This window comes from Leptosomus discolor, chromosome 11, assembly GCF_034619465.1.
Source record: "Leptosomus discolor isolate bLepDis1 chromosome 11, bLepDis1.hap2, whole genome shotgun sequence".
Classification (NCBI taxonomy): Eukaryota; Metazoa; Chordata; class Aves; order Leptosomiformes; family Leptosomidae; genus Leptosomus; species Leptosomus discolor.
In genome coordinates, this window is record NC_141401.1 from 23,908,052 (window position 1) to 23,930,509 (window position 22,458).

The 22,458-nt window shown below is 40.8% G+C and overlaps 1 protein-coding gene across 2 annotated transcripts in view; it reads left to right on the plus strand.

The window, feature by feature from the left end:
* ENTREP2 (endosomal transmembrane epsin interactor 2) overlaps window positions 1–22,458 on the plus strand; it is a 143,037-nt gene that overhangs the window by 69,275 nt on the left and 51,304 nt on the right. For both annotated transcript variants that reach the window (XM_086471728.1, XM_086471729.1), the window contains exon 3: window positions 19,556–19,666. In XM_086471728.1, coding sequence (XP_086327854.1) covers window positions 19,556–19,666 — 111 coding nt within the window. The remainder of the gene's footprint in view (window positions 1–19,555; window positions 19,667–22,458) is intronic.

Consider the following 22,458-nt stretch of genomic DNA (forward strand, 5'->3'; position numbering starts at 1 on the left):
AAACAATACTTGACATTAAAACAGAAGAAATGGATCCAAGAAATCTTTATAAAGGGTGAGGGAAAGTGTCACAGAGTGAAGCATCTATTTAGAATGAACATTTTGTCCCCTTTTACAGCTTAACACTTCTTACAGCTTTTTCTTCCCTGGGTCGGTCTGTCTGCATCTCTGTTACCCTTTCTACAAAGGCTGCCTGTTCCTGGGCCCAGCTGCCACCAGCTGTCACCCATGTCAGAATCTGGACTCTGTGGAGCATCCATCTGCTAATTAGTTATCCCCAGTGGAAAAATTTTAAAAGACCACAAGCAGCTTTTCCTGAAGAGCAGACAAAGCCTGTTGGACCGTAACACTTGCCCCTTCATAAACAAGCACATCTTCATTACCCTTAAAGAGAACCTTCCACTCCCTGTCTGCTCCCATTGCTTCACGTTGCCATGGCAGCAGTTAATGCTAGCACAGTACCGTGCAATAGCAAAGCCACAGTTCCAGTATCATTGCTGCTGCTTATAATGAAGAGTATGGCATGGGCGCTACATTTGCCTCTCTTCAGTCCATCGGTAATTCCTCTGTTCTCACACGCTTTCTAAATATATTTGCTAATGGTTCTTCCATCTCATTTGCTCCTTCTTTTAGAAATGCAGGCTGCGTGCCATCTGGTCCTGCAGTTTTTGGCAGCCTTTGCACAGTCTAATTTCTTCAAGTGTTTCTTGGTGTGAGTCTGGTTTCCTTCAGCATTTCTTCTTCCTCCTTGGTAAATTAATCTTGGCTTCTGACATCTGCCTTACTTCCTCTGTAAGTGCTGAAGAAAATTAATTATTTTTGAGGCATGTCTCTGTCTTTCAGTAAAACACTTAGTTCATTCTTTAGAAGTCTGCAGTCATCTTTATTAACTTTTTGTGCTGAAATGTCACATTATTTGCCTTTGCTTCCATAAGTTACTTTCTTTTCAGTCTTGAGTAATTTTTTTGTGTTATGGATATTTAAGTCCCTTTCCTGTTCTTAATTTTACCATGTGTAGCTTCTGATCATAAAGCCGTAAGGAATGAAAGAATAAACTACCTTTAAACCCTGGGAGTCAATCATAGCTGTATATTTTAGGCATGACTATGGCGAGATTAGTAAGAAATGTTTGTTTCACCATATCAGCACAAGAAAACTTGGGGCATTTCAAACACTAGATGCAAGTATAGAAATGTTGAAAGGCTAAAAAATGAGTCACTCGTTTTACAAAATTCTACTTTCATAAAAAGGAACAGATCTAATTGTTGATGTGTATTTTGTGAAGCGTTTGAGATGTGCAGCAAGAGCACATTGTTTACTTTCTTGAGTGATATTTCGTGAAAGTGCAGGCAGACATGTCAGGTGGGTAAAACTGCTGAGGGAAAGCCAGCCCCTAATTCTCAAAATTGAGTGAACATTAAATGTAAGATACCTTCAATTTATTATTACTCTTGGCATTATGGCAAGTAAAACCCAGTACTTGCATTTTTTGCACATGAATGATAATGACCAAAAAAAGAATTTTACCAGAAGAACAAACTTATTCACACCATAGAGAAAAGGAGTTTGTGAAATTACTAGGAAATGTGAAGTGTCTGAGAGACTCGGAAGGAGAAAATAAAACCTGTAGAGGGAGAGATTAGTGGAAGTTTTTGATGTGTTTTGATTAGTTTGGGTTTTTTTTCAAACAAGTAAGATCATTAACTTGATGCTGAATATTCAAAACTGAAGTTGTTTCAATTCCAGCGCTTTCACTAAGAGCTATAGAGGTTTCTAAAAATGTTAAAAAGTAGTAAAAGTAGTAAGACAATTCATTGCGCTTTGTGACAATATGTGTAGAGGTGATGGAGAGATAAATTATGATCTTTTTTGTTTTCGGATAACAAAATTGAAATATGAATACTTTGGGCTCTGATAGTTGATGTGGTCTCAAGAACTTTGGAAGCTTGGAAGGGGTTCCAAAGCCAGAGATGAGCTTTGAGAGTAAAGGAGTCAATATGTTTTAAAATTGTACAAATTTTAAAATTGTACAAATTGAACAAAATACGTGCAAAACCACCTTCTTGTGAGAATTTTTCACATTTCTACTGGTTTTGGCATCTCTGCCTTGTAGAGTACCAGTACGAAAGTGATTACACACAGTGTAATGTAGAAGCAGATTCATAATAGAAGCAAAAGATATTTTGATGCTGTGATTAATTTCCTACTCAATTCCTACAGCTACTAGATTCAGATGTCCGCTGAACTCAATTGGTCACTGCTTATTCACATTTTTTTAATAAAGCATGATCATTGCAGAAGATTTTAAACTGATGGCTTAAAATTACTTAACAGACATACCTGGATCCCAGATTAAGAAAACTTGTGTTTATGGTTCAGCATTTTAGTTGCTCATATATTGCAATATTTAGTTGCTGAGCGTTGCAAAATCTTTGAGTAGAAATGCTGCACAAATCTGTAATAACACAAATAGAAATAGACCACACTCAGTTGCGTGCTATGCTTTTCTATTTCTGCACCATAAAATAATACGGTTTTAGAGGTAAAACTATATAGTTTGTCTCTAGAGATGTAGTTAAACGCTGTTCAGAACAGAAAAAAAGTTTTTCTGCATTTTGTCATATTTCATATTTTATTAGGATTTTTATTCAAAAGGATCTGTTCCGTCTCTTCATAATGTCATAATACTGTTTCATATTAGGAAAGGAAAGGTCTGATATCTATAAATAGTACAGGTGTATCTATTCAAAGGTAGAAGTGCAAAAGCATTTTAACACTTTTAAAAATACAGGATCTAATGTAGTGTTAGATGGAATGAGGCAGTGATTGGTTTTCTACCGTAGGGTAGATTTTATACAGCCATGAGCAGCAGTAATAATAATTTATCCATATCTAAGATGTAAGATGATGAATTCTAAATTGTATGTACCTATTTTGTGCTCAGGAAAAGAGACAGTATATCCTAACATCCAAAGAAACATAGTAAACAACAATCTTTAATTTAGCTTCTCCTAAATGTGTTTGTTTTCAAAAGTTTGATGGTTGCATACATGTTTTTCTACTAAATATGTGACTTTTATTCACCAGAAGTAAAGAATCTTATCTCTTCAGGGGATGGGGAGAGATAAACTAAACAGAGTCTGCAAACTCGTATCAAAGAAACAAAAAAACAACCACCACTCCAAAAGAAAGTTCTGAACTGGTCAGAATTTAAGCTTGATATAGTCATGCTCTTCAGGGTGGTGCTGTATATGACCAAATAGAGCCACCTCCGGAAAGGAGGAGGAAGGAGAATCATCATAGAATAATAGAATGGTTTGGGTTGGAAGGGACCTTAAAGGTCATCCAGTCCAACGCGCCTGCCATGGGCAGGGACACCTTCTGCTAGACCAGGTTGCTCAAAGCAGCAGGGAGCGGGCATCCACAACTCCTCTGGATAACCTGTTCCAGTGTCTCACCACCCTCACAGTGAAGAATTTCTTCCTGATATCTAATGTAAATCTCCCCTCTTTCAGTTTGAAACTGTTACCCCTCGTCCTATCACTGCACTCCCTGATCAAGAGTCCCTGCCCGTCTTTCCTGTAGTCCTCTTTAAGTACTTTAAGGCCACTTATAAGGTCTCACCAGAGCCTTCTCTTCTCCATGCTGAACAACCCCAACTCTCTCAGCCTGTCCTCATAGAGGAGGTGCTCCAGCCCCCGACCATCTTCGTGGCCTCCTCTGGACCCACTGGAGCAGGTCCCTGTCTGTCTTGTGCTGGGGGCCCCAGAGCTGGATGCAGCGCTGAAGGTGGGGTCTCACGAGAGAAAAGTAGAGAGGCAGAATCATCTCCCTCGACCTGCAGGCCACACTTCTCTTCATGCAGCCCAGGATGCGACTGGCTTTCTGGGCTGCAAGAGCGCCTTGCTGGCTCATAGTCAGTTTTTCATCTACCAGTGCCCCCAAGTCCTTTTCTGCAGGGCTGCTTTCGATCCACTCATCGCCCAGCCCATATTTGTGCTTCAGATTGCCCTGACCCAGGTGCAGGACCTTGTACTTTGGCTTGTTGAACTTCATGAGGTTTGCATGGGCCTCCCTTCCCTCCAGCGTGTAGACCGCACCACACAGCTTGGCATCAATGGCAAAATTGCTGTGGGTGCACTCATTCCCACTGTCCGTGTCACCGACAAAGATGTTAAACAACACTGGTCACAATAATGACCCTTCAGGAATGCCACTTGTCACTTCATTTCTGCTTGGACATCAAGCTGTTGACTGTGACTCTTTGGGTGTGACCATCTAGCCAATTCCTGATCCGCCAAGTGTTCCATATGTCAAATCCACCTGTCTCCAGTTTAGAGATAAGGATGTCATGTGGGACAGTGTCAAACGCCTTACACAAGTCCAGGTGGACGATGTTGGTTGCTGTTGCCTTATCCACCAGTGCTGTAACCCCATCGTAGAAGGCTACCAAACTTTTCAGGCACGATTTGCCCTTGGTGAAGCCATGTTGGCTGTCATCAGTCACCTCCTTATCTTCCATGTGTCCTAGCACAGTTTTCAGGAGGATCTGCTCCATGATCTTGCTTGGTACAGAGGTGAGACTGACTGGCCTGTAATTCCCTAGGTCTTCCTTTTTTCACCTTTTTAACTGTCGGTGTTATGTTTCCTTCTATCCAGTCATCGGGAACTTCGCCAGACTGCCTCGACTTCTCAAATGTGATGGGTAGTGGCTTAGCAGTTTCATCTGCCAGTTCCCTCAGGACCCGCAGATGCATCTCATCAGGTTCCACGGACTTGTGCACCTTGAGATTCCTGATCTGATCCTCTCCTACAGTGGGCGGTTCTTCATTATGCCGGATCCTGCCTTTGCCTTCTGCAACTTGGGTGGTGTGGCTGGAGCTCTTGCTGGTGAAGACTGAGGTAAAAAAGTAATTCACTACCTCAGCCTTCTCCATATCCTGGGTAACCAGGTCTCCTGTTTCCTTCTGGAGAGGGCCCACATTATTCCTCGTCTTCCTTTGGTCACTGATGTACCTATAGAAGCTTTTCTTGTTGCCCTTGATGTCCCTGGCCCAGTTTAATTCTATCAGGGCCTTGGCTTTACTAACTAGATCCCTGGCTCCTTGGACAATTTCTCTGTATTCCTCACGGGCTACCTGTCCTTGCTGCCACCCTCTGTAGGCTTCCTTTTTTTGTTTGAATTTGTCCAGGATCTCCTTGTTCATCCACGCAGGCCTCCTGGTGTTTTTCCCTGACTTCCTCTTCATTGGGATGCACCTCTCCTGAGCTTGGAGGAGGTGATCCTTGAATGTTGACCAGCTTTCTTGGGCCACTCTTCCCTCTGGGGCTGTATCCCATGGTACTCTGCCAAGCAGTTCCTTGAAGAGGCCAAAGTCTGCTCTCCTGAAGTCCAGGCTAGCGAGCTTGCTGTGCGCCCTCCTAGCCGTCCTAAGGATCTTGAACTCCACCATCTCACGGTGACTACATCCAAGGCTGCCTTTGAGCTTCACATTCTCCACCAGCCCCTCCTTGTTGATGAGAACAAGGTCCAGCATAACTCCTCTCCTCATTGGCTGCTCTACCACTTGGAGAAGGAAGTTATCATCAACGCACTCCAGGAACCTCCTGGATTGCTTGTGTCCTGCTGTGTTGTCCCTCCAACAGGTACTGGGGTGGCTGAAGAAGAGGGTTGTGATTTGTGAGGCTGCTCCTATCTGCCTATGGAGGGCCTCATCTGCTCGGTCTTCCTGGTCGGGCGGCTTGTAGCAGACCCCCGCTGGAATGTCACCTGTCCCTGCCCTTCCTTTAGTTCTGACCCATAAGCTCTCGGTCAGCTCCTCATCCGCCCCCAGGCAGAGCTCCATGTACTCCAGTTGGTCATTGACATAGATGGCGACATCCCCTCCTCATCTCCCCTGCCTGTCCTTCCTGAAGAGCCTGTGTCCTTCCATTCCAGCACTCCAGTCATAGGAGCCATCCCACCACGTCTCACATAGAATTTGATGTGGTTTTTTTTATCCATGTATGTAGAGGCAAAACTGGTGACTGTGTTTTTCATCCTTTAATTTGGATAGCTCGAGTAAAGCTGCGTCTGTATAGTATCACTGGAGCTGGATAGTTGGGCAGTATGGAAAGTGTTTGTTAAAGTTTGTATTTTGATTTAGAATGGTGAGGAAACAGTGACTTCAGAAATTTATTTTAGATTAGATGAATTGCGTTTGAAATGTTATTATTTAAAAGTAGAATAAATATTTGCATGAACTAGTGTAAAGTATTTTGGGGTGTGAGGGAGTTGGGGGTGGATGCCTCATTCTTTGTACAATCAAAACTCATGTGATTTCAGTTTTATTTGTGCAACAGATGGAAGGAAATGCAGCGTTATCCAAAGAGAATCTGATTATCCTGTGCTTGTTGAAGAAAAATACTTAGATTTCAGTGGAATTTGTTTGCCAGGTGAATCACAGTTTAGATCCTGAGCTAGACATGCCTGTGATCGAGTATTTTTTTTTTTTTACTACAGATACTATAAAATCTCATGCAATCTTCTGGATTTGGTTCTACCTCAGGTATATGAGTGAAGGTCTTCGTAATTTTAAAATTTATATATTGATCGATGTCCAATCGATATTCTTGTGAGTCTTCCATAGAGGTGTGTGTGCAATTTTTCCTTAAACAGTCAAAGCTATAATGAGGTTATATTAGAATTGAAATTGGAAAAAACGCTGTCCACGTTGAAGGCTTGCCTCACGAACAGTCTGATAATGAGAATGCTCATGTACTGTTGATATAATTTAGCAGTTATGGCTTGCTGACCTTGCTTACTTGACAGAGCCTTCTTTCTAAATGGTAAAAGTTAAAGGTATTCTGGTGTGCTAGCTTTCAAAGACCACACAATTGCTCATTAATAAGAATCATTGCATATGAGTAGTTAATTGCTATTAATATTTCAGGAAAGACAGATGCAAAATATCTGTGTATCTGACCTTTACAGCCTGCTTCTTTCTAATTATGCCACTGCCAGGAGGGGCTGCTTGCATAGCCTTTTGATGCCTGTCCTTGTCAGCAGAACAACATGAGCTGTTATTTCTTCAGGGTATTCTGCTACAGATGTTATGGAAGGTTAATTTATATGGAGTAGTGTTTCACCGACACTTCCTTGGAGGTGAATGCTTCCAGCAATGTGGCACTTGCAGAAAGCAGTATATTGTTTATATGGAGGACCCTATCAATGCAGTTGCTATGGAAGTATAAATTCAGTCTTAATAGAGTTGTTTTGAAGTTACTAGACTGGTCGCACATTCTTTTAAAGTGATTAAGTTCTATTTACTGATTTAGCTGGCTGCTTTGTTTAAATATGGATTGTTTTGTTATATACAAAACTAATTTAGAAAAATGTCTTTTTTTCCCAGCCTAACCCTGTTATTGTAATGGAACATTTTTGAGAAATAGTATTTTATTAGGTCATTTTAAGAAGTTTAAATTTTCACTTCCTCAGAGAATATGTTGGAAGAAAAATTAAACTGGTATGGCTGAGGTAGTTGCAAGGTTTAAATTGGCTTATGTGGTCAAAATTCTATTCAGAAAGCATTTATGTTTGAAGTGTTTATGGTCACACTGGATATGAACTCTGCTTTTTCCACCTGATTGTAATGCTGGAGCAGTCATTTTTGAAGAATTTCAAATTGACAACATTTTGAGTGGCATTAAAATAGGTAGTGCTGTTTTATTTCTTTCTCTTTCAAAGTACTTTAAGTTAGATTTCATGTGGATGGGTTTGGGTTTTTTTTTAATTAAGGAAGCACTGATGTATAAATGGAAATGTCAGTGATAAAAGTTAGACAGTATAAATTATTATAGAAAACATTTTTTTTGTCAGAAGGACTTCTCTTGATTGCCTGCACATATAGTAAAGATTATCTGATTAAGTTTGTTGCAGTATTAACTGCAGATCATTGGAAGTTTCTTTTGAGTGCTTGTTTTCATGTAGCAAACTTTGTATGAGATTCTGTAGTGTACCAGGTGTTACCCCCCTTGCTCTTTTAATAATTTGATAAAACTTAAACTTGTTCTCTGCTACAAAAATAATTACCAGCAAACCTTGCTGTGTTAAAATTGCTGTTGGAAGGCTGTTGGGTTACTTGAATACTTCAAGAGACAGCTTGAATTTTATCTGCAAAAAGGTAAAGCTCCTCTTCTTTTATGTATTAGTAACCTGTAGGCCAGGTTGAGATCAGTATATCACTTTTCAAATGAGTGAATGTGAAAAGTAGTATGTTATATATTTAAAGTTTTAAATATATTTTTTATATATATACAATCTATAATATGTAAGATGTAATTATATAATTTATATTTTATAATGTAATTTGTTATTTTAAACCTATGTATGTGTTTATATATTTGCATATTTATTGGAAGCCCTGAAAGTTTGGATACTTTGTAGCGAGGGTCGACAGGCAGAATCTTAGAGAATTTGAGGGACCCAGTTTTAGCATGTACACCTTGTGGGGGTCAAGGGGTGTGTTTGTCACTCATCGAATGGCTTGACACAATCAAACGCCTTATAGGCCCAAGGTTTCTAGCAGTCACACAAAATCTGTTCATTTCAGGAACCTTTGGTGCAAAGGTCTGAAAGCAAACAGTGAGACGCCTAGTATGGATTTGCGTAAAATGAGGGTAATGCCTTTGCCTGACACACGTTCATCCTCACATGGCAAATTGATGCCAAAGCAGTGTGGAGAGTGAAGGCTCCCTTTTGGAAAGGATCCTCTTGCAATGCAGCTGCAAAATCCTTTTACCTTTTGCTTCATCAGAATTTCTTCATTTGTTGCTGCGGTCAGCACCTTAGCAAAGAATGGAAAAATAGAATCAAATATGCTGGAAACCTGCAAGTTAGCTTCTGTGGCTGCTTCCTGGGCTGGGGGAGAAGGGGGGTACAAGACAGGAATAGATCAATGTAAGGGCATGAAAAGGGTTTGAAACAGGCTGAAAAGTTTTTTAGATATCAGAATTAGTTACCGCCCATCTAGATCTAGAAGTGTTTGCTGCCCTTTTAAGAATGGGAGGGAGACGATATAACCTGCAGGGCAACTACTGAAATTATCTGTTTGGACTAAGCTTTTCACTTTCAAAGAGGACTGGAAGTAATCTGGTGCTTCACTCTCAAAAATACAGCTCAAGTACTCCATGAGCTATAAGTTTCTGTATAGTAGCTTTTGTTTATGCTTCACGGGGAAAATGCTTTAGTTACCAAGCTTCCTAGAATTACTCTTTATTCCTTTTAACGCAGTTCAGAAAGGTGTAGATGCTAAAAGTGTTAATTAGACTCAAAATAGTAGAAAATGAATAGATGCTGAAGTATCTAGTTTTGACTAATTTCTACTTAATTAACGTTCCTGAGCTGAAAGCATGAGGGCTTTATTACTAAATCAGGCCCCCTGTTACGCTTCCCTAGAAAATATTAAAATTAATGGTGAATTGATACTGCTGTAATACAGCATTACAGAAATAACAAACACATGTTGTTGTATGTAGGATATGACAATGCTAAACTCACTGTTGTGTGGCAGTTCTTTAATCTGGTCACACTTGAGGAAATAATCTCTATGGCCATCAGAATTTCAGAAATTATGGCCACCTATGCAAATTGCCTTTACTGGCAGGGAGTTTCTTGGAGGTATTGAATGGAAAACTTTTGCTAGGAGATGTTAGAGGAGATTTGTTTTGATATAAATACAGCTTTCCCTTTATCTGTCACTCCTGCCCATCAAGTCTTTTAGTCTATGGATTCTGTGATTTAAGAGATTTTTTTTTTTTTTTCCCAATTTAGATTTCTGAATACAGAAGCAGGCAAAATGTGAATGTATTTATTCTGAACTCTTTTATTTTTCCTGGATGAATGATTTGAGAATACGGAAAACAATTGGATCAGATATATTGAAATATAAAAAGAGCAATTAGATACTTAAGATAAAAAATAATATTAATAATTTTAATTATCATAATAATAACAACCACAAAATTGCTGCTACTTGGTTTAATGAGAAGTAATGCTGTGTTCTTAGGGTTGTACGCTGATAAGTTTTTTGTTTTTTTCAAAGCTTTCAAAGGGACTATTGGAAGAGAGTATTCATACAGACTGTTATCTGTTACTCAGTATAATGGACTTTAAAACTTCATCGTCCTTATTACTAGGGGAGTGATTATTTAGGGTAATAGGCAAGACGAAAGGTTGATCTGAAATAAGGTAAGGTATAAATCTGCAGTGCTTCAGCTACTCATGTAAGTTTCCCATGAGTACACTATTAGCCATAAAAATGTAATTTATCCATCAGTGAAATGAGATGAGCTGCTTCTCTGCGTTGCAGGGAAAGAGAATGCACATGTGTTTATTGTGGAGAAGCTGACTTCACAGAAAAGTCGGAAGCCTTCATATTAAATTCAGCATCTTGCTGATCCAACAGGTAGCTTGTGTCTGTACCCCAGATAGTCTTGCATTAACTTAGTACAGACACAGTTGCTGATCTCAGTGCTTTATGATGTTTAGTGCTCATAAATTTTCAGTTTTGCTTCTGGTTGCATCCTTCTGTGTCTCTGTCAGAGAATCTGTAGAATAAACGATAATAAACGTTACTATGTGTAAACCATGCAAACCAAAGCTTTGTGAGCAATATACCATGCTGCAAGTTTTTAATCTACTAACACAGTAGTTTACACAGAGACAAGCACATTTGCCTCTGGCTGTTCTTGCTGCTTCACAAACCGTAAATGTGTGTATTAAAATGTATATATTTTAAACCACATTAAATGTATGCATACATATTTAATGTGGTTGGAAAAAGTCTTTAGTATTAAACTACAGTGTCTCAGATTGCTTTCTGCAAAATATTTCAATAATGTAAAAAAAAAAAGTTCATTCAAGGATGACTTTATGAACTTTCAGAGAACTACAGGACGTAATTAACAGGAAAAACCACATAGACGCAGTATGACAAGTACAGAGGATTGGCAGGTTTGCAGAAGCAAGCTTAACCTGTCAATTCCGGATTTTTCTCAAAGTACACTACACGGCAGTGTTGAGTAATATGTTTCCATCAGCACAGAAGGAAACATTTTCTAAGTGTTAGTGTCTTGACTATCAAGCCACTGAAAACCGTGAGGGGAGGGAGGTAGGGATTGAAATGCCAGCAATGAAAAGAAAATCCTGGTTTGCATGTATCTCCAAAACAAAGGTGTGAGGAATGAAAGGAGAGCTTGCTTTTACAGATATGGTTTCACCTGATACAATATTTACATCTCTTTTGAAGGACTTTAATTACTTTGCGTATAGAGACTTCTTCCTCCTTCTAGTAGTAAGTTATTCTTCAAACTATATTTAATGCGACCTGTTCCTTTTTACTGTGCTCCTGATTTATTCATATGCAGTAGCTTATTGTGCTTTACGCATTTGCCTGTTTTCTTCCATATGGCAGGCGTAAAGGTATGTGCACCCCCTTGGTATCAGCTACTGAAAATGTAGGGATGCTACATTCGCTGTAATTGCTTATGGCTAAAGTTTTCAGTGAGTCAGCTTTCACCCAGTTACGTTTGATGTGAGGTGGTGTCTTATTTTGACATACAGTTCAAAGTGAAAGTGCCAACTACTGCGGGGAAGATGACTCATTCTGGACTTATTCATCCTGGAAACTTTTTTCTTCAAACACTTTAAGGGGCTTTGTAACGGAAAAATGCTCTAGATGTGCTTTAGTCAGCAAAACAAACAGGTGTTTGCCCATAGAAGAGTAAGATACAGTAAGAATCAACACAATGCCGAAAGAAACTTTTGAAGCTCACCAAGCTCAAGCTCACACGGCTGGACCTGCAGAAATCTGAAGGAGCTTTTGATTTCTGTATTCTAGTACATAAATTCTTGATTCATACTTTTTGCAAATAGCTAATATGATCAGATGCTGGTAACTGCCCAAGTCACAGAGGGCACTGTCTGGGCCTGGGAGAGTGAAGAACTACCCAGGGTAGGAGCAGATCAGGTTCGGGAACATCTAGAGAACCTGAAGGTGCACAGGTCTATGAGGCCTGATGAGATACATCCACGGGTCCTGAAGGAACCGGCAGCTGAAGTTGCTAGGCCACTAGCCATCATATTTGAGAAGACGTGACAGTCTGGCAAAGTTCCCACAGATTGGAAAAGGGGAAACATAATCCTCATTTTTAAGAAGGGAAGCAAAACCCAGGGAAGTACTGGCCAGTCAGCCTCACCTCTATGCCGGGTAAAATCATGGAACAGATCTTCCTGATATCTGTACTAAAGCACATAAAAAATAATGAGGAGTTTGATGACAGCCAATATGGCTTCACTAAGGGCAAATCCTGCCTGACTAACTTGGTGGCCTTCTGCGACAGAGTTACAGCTCTGGTAGATATGGGAAGGGCAACTGCCATCATCTACCTAGACTTGTGCAAGGCATTTGACATGGTCCCACATGACATCCTTGTCTCTAAGATGGAGAGACATGGACTTGATGGGTGCACCACTTTCTGGATAGAAGGTCGCACTCAAAGAGTTGTGATCAACAGCTCCAAGTCTAGGTGGAGACCAGTAACAAGTGGGATTCCTCAGGGGTCTGTTCTGGGCCCAGTGCCGTTTAACATCTTTGTTGGCGACATGGAGGGTGACATTGAGTGCACCCTCAGCAAGTCTGCCGATAACACTAAGCTGTGTGGCGCGGTGGACTCGCTTGAGGGAAGGGAGGCCATCCAGAGGGACCTTGATAGACTTGAGCAATGGGCCAATGCAAACTGCATGAGGTTCAACAAATCGAAGTGCAGGGTCCTGCATCTGGGTTGGGCCAATTCCAGGCACAAGTAGAAACTGGGTAGAGAGTTGCCTGAGAGTAGCCCTGAAGAGAAGGACTTGAGGGTGTTGGTTGGCGAGAGGCTCAACATGAGCCGGCAGTGCGGTTGTGTAGCCCTAAAGGCCAGCCGTGTCCTGGGATGCATTAAGAGGGATGTGGCTAGCAGATCAAGAGAGGTGATTCTCCCCCTTTACTCTGCTCTTCTGAGACTGCATCCAGTTCTGGTGTCTCCACCATAATAGGGGCATAGATCTGTTGGAACGAGTCCAGAGGAGGGCCACAAAGATAATCCAGTCGCTGGAGCATCTCTGCTATGAGGATAGGCTGAGGGCACTGGGATTGTTCAGCCTGGAGAAGACTCCAGGGGAACTTTACAGCTGCCTTCCAATACCTGAAGGGAACCTACAGGAAGGATGGTGGAGGGACTTTTTACAAGAGTGTCCAGCGACAGGACAGTGGTTTTAAACTGAAGGAGAGTAGGTTTAGACTAGATCTTAGGAAGAAGTTCTTCAGTATGAGGGTGGTGAGATTCTGGAATAGATTGCCCAGAGAGGTTGTGGATGCCCTCTCCCTGGAGGTGTTCAAGGCCAGGTTAGATGAGGCCTCGAGCAACCTAGTCTAGTTGAGAGGTGCCCCTGCCCATGGCAGGGAGGTTGGATTAGATGATCTCTAGGGTCCCTTCCAACCTAAGCCATTCTATGATTCTATGTGTGAACGTACTTATGAAGTTATACGCTCTCAAAGTTGTCACTTCACGTTTGTGGAAAAGGCATTCAGTTGAAGTAGCTTGCCTGAGGCCAAACAGCTGGTCATTGGCAGAGTCAGAGTTAGGAGACAGACCTGCTGCCCTGTGAAATCTGTTTATTCCTCTGCTGTTGACTTCCTTCCAGTGTTGCTTTGTACGTGAGTGTTGCTGTATCAAAAATATATGTACTAGGTATCCTGTGACTTACTGCTAGTGGAGTAAATGCTACAGAGGAGGGCTTAACAGTTGAATTATGATAAATGCTGTATGATGGAGAAGTTAGAGACTTGACTTTCCGTAATGTACATAAAATGCTAGATATTATTAGAAAAGCAATACAGAACAAGCCATAATATCTTGTTATGTTACAGTTTAAATCCACATACTGAATGTCGAGTGTAGTTCCAATTACCTCATTGGAAAAGCTTAAGAGAAAGGTGACAGGAACAGCGATAGGTATGATGACCTTTGTCTTGAATAAGATGGATACAATTTTACAAAAGGCAGTACTGGCCTGAAAAAGGTCAATAGGGCATAATTATTCTTAGCAAAAGGTGGCACCAAATGAAATGGCAAGTTTTAGAGCAAGGGTAGTATATTTTGAAACAGCTCGTAATGAGATCTTGGAACCTATTGTAAGGAAGCTAGTTTAACCATTTTTTGTCTAAACTTCATGCCTGCAGTTTTGAAGCATCACTTCAGGTGCTGGTTATCAGGAAAGCATTACTCTACCTGCATGGGAGTTAACACTTCCAAAGTGCACGCTGACTTGTTACATCCCTAGCTGAAAGATTTAGAGGTGCTCCTCTCTCTCTTGTCATCAATTCATTTTGGACCATGTGAAGTCCTGGTATGGGACTACTGGGTAGATACTCATACAGCGTGTAATGTTAACTGTGCTGGGTCTCGATGTGTATCAATATTGTTACTGACAGAAGCCTCCATCTTTGACACCCACAGAAAACTGTCATTTGAGATGCCATTCAGGTTTTTATCTAGCACAATCTTTACAGGGAGCTGTGTGGATTAAGCTTCTGTTGGTGGAGTTGTCCTGTGATTGACTTTACTTGGAAGGCTCTCATGATCGTCTATTTGTGGTAATAGAGAACAGTATTTAGAATTATCCAGAAAGTGAATTTTAATAACATGGAGAAGAAACCAGAGTTACTTACCGGTAGTTAAGAGTTCAGGAAGAATTCTATGTGTATTCACCCTCTACCTCCATTCTTTTGTAGTTTGGACTTCTTTGGTTTCTTGCTTGAAAGGAAACAATATAGTAAAGTCTTTGTGCAAATATAGAATCGTTAGGTTGAAATAGACCTCTAAGATCAAGTCCAACCCTTGACCTAATACCACCATGCCCACTAAACCATGTCTAAAAGTACCACATCAACACGAGTTTTGAACACCTCCAGGGATGGTGACTCCACCACCTCTCGGGGCAGCTTTTTCCAATGTTTGACCACTCTTTCGGTAAAGAAATTATTCCTAATGTCCAATCTAAACCTCCCCTGGTGCAGCTTGGGTCCATTTCCTCTTGTCCTATCGCTTGTTACTTGGGAGAAGAGACCAACCCCCACCTCACTACAGCCTCCTTTCAGGCAGTTGTAGAGAGCGATAAGGTCTCCCCTCAGACTCCTTTTCTCCAGAATAAACAATCCCGGTTCCCTCAGCCACTCTTCATAAGATTTGTTCTCTAGACCCTTCACCAGTTTCGTTGCCGTTCTCTGGGCACCTGGCAAAAAAGAAGGGCCACTTAATGAACTGGAATAAAGATATTCATTAGGCACAAAATTTTTGCCCTTGAATGGTTGTGGTACGTGATTATGGTCTGTACGAGTATGTGAATGCCACGTATTGGTAATAATCTTACAGATTTTTTTTTAAGAATTTTGCTCCTTCAGTCTTAATTGTTATCAGGTCAGATGCATGGTCCACACTTTCAATGACTTATTTGGTCTTAAAATGAAAGTTTTGACCAGTTTCATATTTGGCAAATGTACTTCTAAAATTCATGAGTGGATTTTTCAGTATATTAGCAGTATTAGTTGCAAAGGTTACATAGCACTTTAGAGGAATGCGTTTGCACTTATATAATTCTTTGTTACGCAGACAGTTAGCATGGACATTTTTTGAGTATTTCCTGGACATTTTTTGAGTATTTCCTGGTTATAGAAATAGTGGCTGTTAGTTTTTGTTTGGATTATAATATGATGCATTTAATTAAATATTTAGCTGATGGCTACATTCAGACATCCTGAGGGCCAAATCTTCGCAAGTATAAATTTTGGAGTCAGGAGTCCCTAGGTGTACATGTAGTAGCAGTTTTACCTTTTTTTTTTTTTTTTTTTTTTTTTTAAGTGTGGATGGTACTGAATTATCTTTGTAATGAATTGAAGTTCTCCAGTTATTACATTTTTCTCCTTTTGCATAAGAAACTGTGTATTCTCAAATTTACTTCTTTAGAGCAGTCCTAGCACACTGTGGCTTCGCTAATATGTTTTTTGCTTTTATGTACAACTTCAATAAATTTTACTTTTTGGTAGAAACCTATACATCAATAGAAAAATCGAAGATGTTAATGTCTTCTGTTGCAAGTCACAAACTGTAGTGTATGCTAGAGTTGGTGGTTCTTTTATTTCTCTCCCTTTTTCCTCCTAACACTTCAAGAACAGATTGTGAAAGACAGTAAAAGTAAGGGCAAAAAAGTAGTTTGAGCCAACTATCTCATGGACTAAAAGATTTCATTTTGCAGGTAATACAGTTTTTTAACTGTGCCTTTGGGAAGTACAATGAAAGGATGTCTAAAGATTCTGGTAAAAACAAAAGAGAATAAATTACTTGAGGCCAATTGTGGAGAAAAAAGCAGTATTAAGAGACAAAAATGAAAGTGATGAAAAAGGATGGAGGGAGAGAATGTGTCAGGTTCTGTAAATCCCTTGGATTTTTTGGTAGCATCCATACAATTAAGAAGATCTGCTTTGGGACATTCTGAAGACAGTTGTATGATTGTATCTACATTTAAGAAATGTGCAGGAAAAAATGTTCACAAATAATCTCACTGAGAATACTAAAAATTTTCTAAATGGTGCTAATTCTCAGATTGCTGCTATTCTTAAAAAATGCCTTAAAAATGAGCTATATTTCAAACAAAACATAGCAAAATATGTTGATTGGTAATCATATGTGGTTTTGTACACTATCACAATTTGAGTAGAAACTCTTGTGAAGCCAAAAATGTTGCATTATGGGGTTTTTGTGACCGAAGTGCAGGACTTGGCATGCACACGTGTGTGGTGTGGTCTGTTATCAAGTGTGCATGTTGGGACTGCAATGCTGAAAAGTCATTCTTGATATACTCTGCATATTTATACTTCAAACAGTTTTCAGAAATGTGTAATCCAATTAAATCCAATTTCTGGAATATTTGTGTGGGTTGCTTCCTTGCCAAATGTCAATTTCCTTTATTTAGCTAATGCCTATCCTACAGTATCCCTTAGTATTTTACATCAGGTTGATATTGCAGAGATAATCAAGGCTTATCAGAGCATTTGTGGTAATTAAACCTTTTTCTTTTGATTGGGATTGTCCTGTCTAGTAATCCTTGTTGTTTGCCAGAGAGGTCATGTCCAAACAGATTTTACAGAGGAATGCATATGTTCATTACAGTTGAATTGACAGCATTAGACCAGAGGCTGCTATAGAATCCCAGAATGTAATATTTCCATTTGTAGACTCGTGCATGGTGGGTGCACCTTCTTGGTGTCATTCATTTCAAGTAATTCAGAAGCAGAGGTTATCCTGAATACCCAATGTATGGTTCCTTTTTTCTAAGGACACAGAAATGACTGAAAGGCAAAATTTCCCCCATTCTTTGTTTGAAAAGTATTTCACCTTTGAATTAATGATTCATTCTACTGAAGAACATAAAAAAGTCTTCTGTGATCCTACATGTCTTTGTCTTTTATGAATGCTTTGTTCAGTGATCTGATCAGTCAGATAAAGACCTGTATAGATTCTTGACGTAGCAAAGAAGTTTCTAGAGGTGACCCTTGTATGAAATAACCCACTATGCTTAATTTCTTTATCTCAAAAGGCAGTGTACCTATCTCAGTGTCCTGGTTTCAGACTATCTACTGTGAAGAAAATTAACTCTATCCCAGCTGAAACCAGCACATTCAGACATGAATCTTTATCTAGATAGTGAATCTTAATTTTGCCTTCGAGTAAAACACAACGGAATCACTTCAAAGCGTTTTCAATACTCTAGAAAAAAGTGCTTTAAAGGATAAATATGTGGAATATGTATATTGATATATAATTCAAAGAAACATGAATTGAATTATGATAATCTTTTTCTTTCACTGTATTTATCTTAATGCTTTATGTTCCTTTTTTAATGCTTACAAGTTAACACAAAAGGGGAGGGGATTAAGCAGTTGTGTTAGTTAGGTATGAATGTGTGGCAGGCAGACTGACCAGCAGGACTGTGTGTGATCTGGCATCTCTTCTGTTCTCTTTATTGTTGCTGCTGAAGGAATGAAATAAGCCAGTGCATTTGTTTTGCTTAGTAGCAAGATAAGCTTCATCAATATTGGTGGCTGGCAATCTGGTTAGTCCTTGAAGGCATATTACTCCACTTCTGTTTTATATCAATCTGAAAATTCTTGTTTTGCCATTCTCCATCAACATGAGCTGCATTATGGTTGATAATTTCCTGTATTCTGTACCCTAAACAGTTCTTTCTTCACTCAGTAAGTAGAAGGAGGAAATGAAAGATACTTGTCTCTCTTTTGGTTTTGTTTTGTACTGTATCACTTCACTGAAAGGTCTTACTACTAAAATTCGTATCTGGAAAAAAAAACACCATGGAAGAATCTAATGGTTGATTCTTATTCTTTTGAAGGATGATGTTCAGTACTGTTGCTCTGAACATAATTTCTGCTATAATCTTGTTTTCTTTTAAAATATGCAATAGAGATATAATTTACCCTTAGATGTATCCTATGGGAAGTTTTCTGTCAAGTAAGTCTTAGTTTGGTGGAGAGGGAAACTATTCAAATTCTTGTTTTTCATTTGAAAAACACTAAACCCCACCATTTTGAATTTAAGGTTGCCAAAAATATTCATAGCGTATGCATTGACAAAAGATAACATCTTGTGAGAACAGTGAAAGATTGTAAACGATGGGCATACATGCAGAAAACAGAAATGCGACAGAATTTATTACTAATTTCAGATAACGCAATAGAAGTAAGAGTCTTATATGGCAACATGAACACTGAGTATTTAAGGTGGCCACATATTGAGCGCACGTTTATTCTTGGCCTCTTACTGCTTTTGCCTTTCTATTTCCCTGCATATTGAGTTCCCTGAATATTGAGATTTCTCTCTGCTCATACTGGGCCTTTTTTTTTTAATGTTTAAAGCAATAAAATAATTAAGCGGATGCAATCAAGTTAATGATTATTTTGACATATTTTCAGAAGAGGTGAAAGCAGTAATTAACACAATGGGTAGTTGATACGGAGGATGCTGCTTAAATTCTACTTGTTATTTAAAAACCAAGTAGTTGTATATATGCAGAATTTTATTCACCTTCACCCCTTGTACAAACTCATGATACATGATATTTATGTGATATCTTGTTATTCCTGTTTAAGATACGCATGTCCTCATCAAAAGGGGTTTAAATTGTTTAAGACTACTTTTGAGTGGGAGATAAATGGATGATTATGAAATGACTGGAGGAAAATAGTTGATAGTCAAGTCTAGTTTTGATTTAGCTTTCTCTTATAGTGTGAGACTCAGGGTGCTGTCAGGTTAAAGAATACTCTACTTTCTTCTTTAAAATAAATAAAATGTTGCCATCTATGTAACTGTATGACAAGCTGAAAGTCCTTGACCATCTAAATATTTTTTTCTTGTTTGCCTCTTGCAGAGAGTAATAACAGGCTGTTTGTTTTTTTTTTTCCAGATAACCTTTTTCATGCTGCTGTCTGCAGTGTGCGTAATGCTGAACTTGGCTGGTTCCATTCTCTCCTGTCAGAACGCTCAGCTGGTAAAGTCCCTGGAAGGATGTCAATTGGTGAGTGGTGAAAAACAAGTCTCTTATAAAGGCCAGTGGATTTTATTTTTCATTTGTTTGGTTTTTAGACATATATTCATTTAATTTCCAAAACAGCATGTGATTAGTAGAGCCATCCATAGGCATTACAAAATGAAAAATCATGTTGGGAAAAGTTTGAGAGTTAAAGTGCTAATGTATTTACAGTGTTTTATCATCTCAAAAAGAAAGTTGTAATATTGGAAGGATTTGCTTCTTCGTGTCATGGTACAAATGACACTTAAACAGAATAGGTAGAATACAGGCCACATCAAAGCAATGCAGTGATTACCCTTTGATGTCAGCAGTATCAGGATTTCATCCAATAGCTCCTTATACAACCAGTGTATTTCACAGATGTGCTGATAGTAATGTTTTGTTATGGGTATGTTAATATTTTTTTTGCCAACCTAAATTAGTTCTTTTTTAAAATTTCCAAAGTAAATGTATGTCAATTATGTTAAATAAAATACATAATAATAGTAAATATCATGATGTGGCATGCTCTAAATTATCAAAAGGCACAGTATATGTAAAGTCTTTATGTTTTTATCTGAGAAAAACGTACCTATATGTTGTACTCTAACATATTTTCTGACTTAGATTTACAAAGATGTCCACAGAACTAAACTTATGTCTGAAATCTCTGATTTAAAGTAAATAATAAACCAATTATCACACCCCACCCCAAATTCACGAAACAAATTATATTAAATTTTAAGATTGACAAATGGGCTGGAGAATGTTTATGGATATGCATTGTTCTGGGTGTCATCTCTAAGCCTGTGGAGGAAAAAAAGGTTATTGGGAGTAGTCAACATGGATTTACCAAGGGGAAATCATGCTTGACCAATCTGAGATCCTTCTATGATGGCATGACTGGCTGGGTAGATGAGGGGAGAGCAGTGGGCATTGTCTGCCTCGACTTCAGCAAGGCTTCTGGCACTGTCTCCCACAACACCCTCACAGGTAAGCTTAGGAAGTGTGGGATAGATGAGTGGACAGGGAGGTGGATTGAGAACCGGCTGAAGGACAGAGCTCAGAGGGTTGTGATCAGCGGTGCAGAGTCCAGCTGGAGGCCTGTGGCTAGTGCTGTTCCTCAGGGGTCAGTACTGGGTCTGGTCTTGTTCAATATCAGCGACCTGGATGAAGGGACAGAGTGCGCCCTCAGCAAGTTTGCTGATGACATGAAGCTGAGAGGAGTGGCTGATACACCAGAGGGGTGTGCTGCCATTCAGCGAGATCTGGACAGGCTGGAGAGTTGGGTGGAGAGGAACCTGATGAAGTTCAACAAGGACAAGTGTAGGGTCCTGCACCTGGGGAGGAATAACCTCACACACCAGTACAGGCTGGGGGTCGATGTGCTGGAGAGCAGCTCTGCAGAAAAGGACCTGGGAGTCCTGGTGGACAGCAAGTTGACCATGAGCCAGCAATGTGCCCTTGTGGCCAAGAAGGCCAATGGCATCCTGGGTGATAAGAAGAACATGGCCAGCAGGTCGAGGGAGGTTCTCCTCCCCCTCTGCTCTGCCCTGGTGAGGGCACACCTGGAGTACTGTGTCCAGTTCCGGGCTCTCCTGTTCAAGAGAGACAAGGAACTTGTGGTGATTTGGTGTCTGATGGGGTTTTGGTAATGGGGGAGGGGGCTATGGAGGTGGCTTCTGTAAGAGGCTTTTGAGAAACTCCTCTGTCTCGAATTTCCCACCCGCCTCTGGCCAGGGCCAGGCCAATCAGCACCTCTGGGAATGACCCTATTTAAGAGTGAAAGAACCTGTTGAGTGAGTTCTTTGTTCATGGGTCTCCATTGGTGAGCAGAGGAGAGGAGGGGGATATGAGAGAGCCAGCCCTGTGGACACCCAGGTCAGCGAGGAAGGAGAGGGGGAGCTGTGCCCGAGCAGAGGTTCCCCTGCGGCCCGCGGTGGGGTGGAGCTGAGCCCCTGCAGCCCCTGGAGCCCAGCGGCGGCCCAGAGGTCGCCCTGCAGCCCGCGGAGGGCCCGGCACGGAGGAGCAGGGACCGGGCCCGGAGCAGGCGGTGGCTCCGAGGCAGCCCGCACTGGAGCCGCCCGTCGGTGGGAGGGCGGCAGCCTCAGGAGGGCCCCGCGCTGGGGGATTCTGGGGAGCTGCGGCCCCGCGGGAAGGACTCATGTTGGGGCAGTTGGAGGAGGAATGTCTGCCGGGAGAGGGACCCCGCGGTGGGGCAGGGGAGGGCTGCGAGGGCCCCTCTGCCTGCAGGGGAAGGAGCAGCGGAGACAGTGTATGACAAACTGACTGTGACCCCCATTCCCTGCCCCCTGCTCTGCTGCGCCAGGGGGAGAGGTAGCAGAGCTGAGCCTGGGAAGACTGGAAGGGTGGGTGGAAGATGTGTTGTTTTTAAGACCTGGTTGTATCTCTCGCTATCCTTGGTGCTGTGGTTGTTTTAAATTAAATTGATGTTGTTATCCCCAAGTTGAGTCTGTCTTTTGCCCGTGACTGTAACTGGTGAGTGAACCCTCCCTGTCCTTTGTCTTGACCCTCGAGCCTTTTGGTTGTATTTTCTCTTCCTCATCCCTCAGGGGATGCGGTAGGGGTGAGCGAGCCGATGTGTGGGGCTTTGTTGCTGGCTGGGTGGGCTCAAACTGTGACAGAACAACAGGAGAGAGTCCAATGGAGGGCTATGAAAATGATGAGGGCACTGGAACATCTCTCTTATGAGGAAAGGCTGAGAGACCTGGGGCTCTTTAGCCTGGAGAAGACTGAGAGGGGACCGTATCAATGCTTAACCTAAAGGGCAGGTGCCA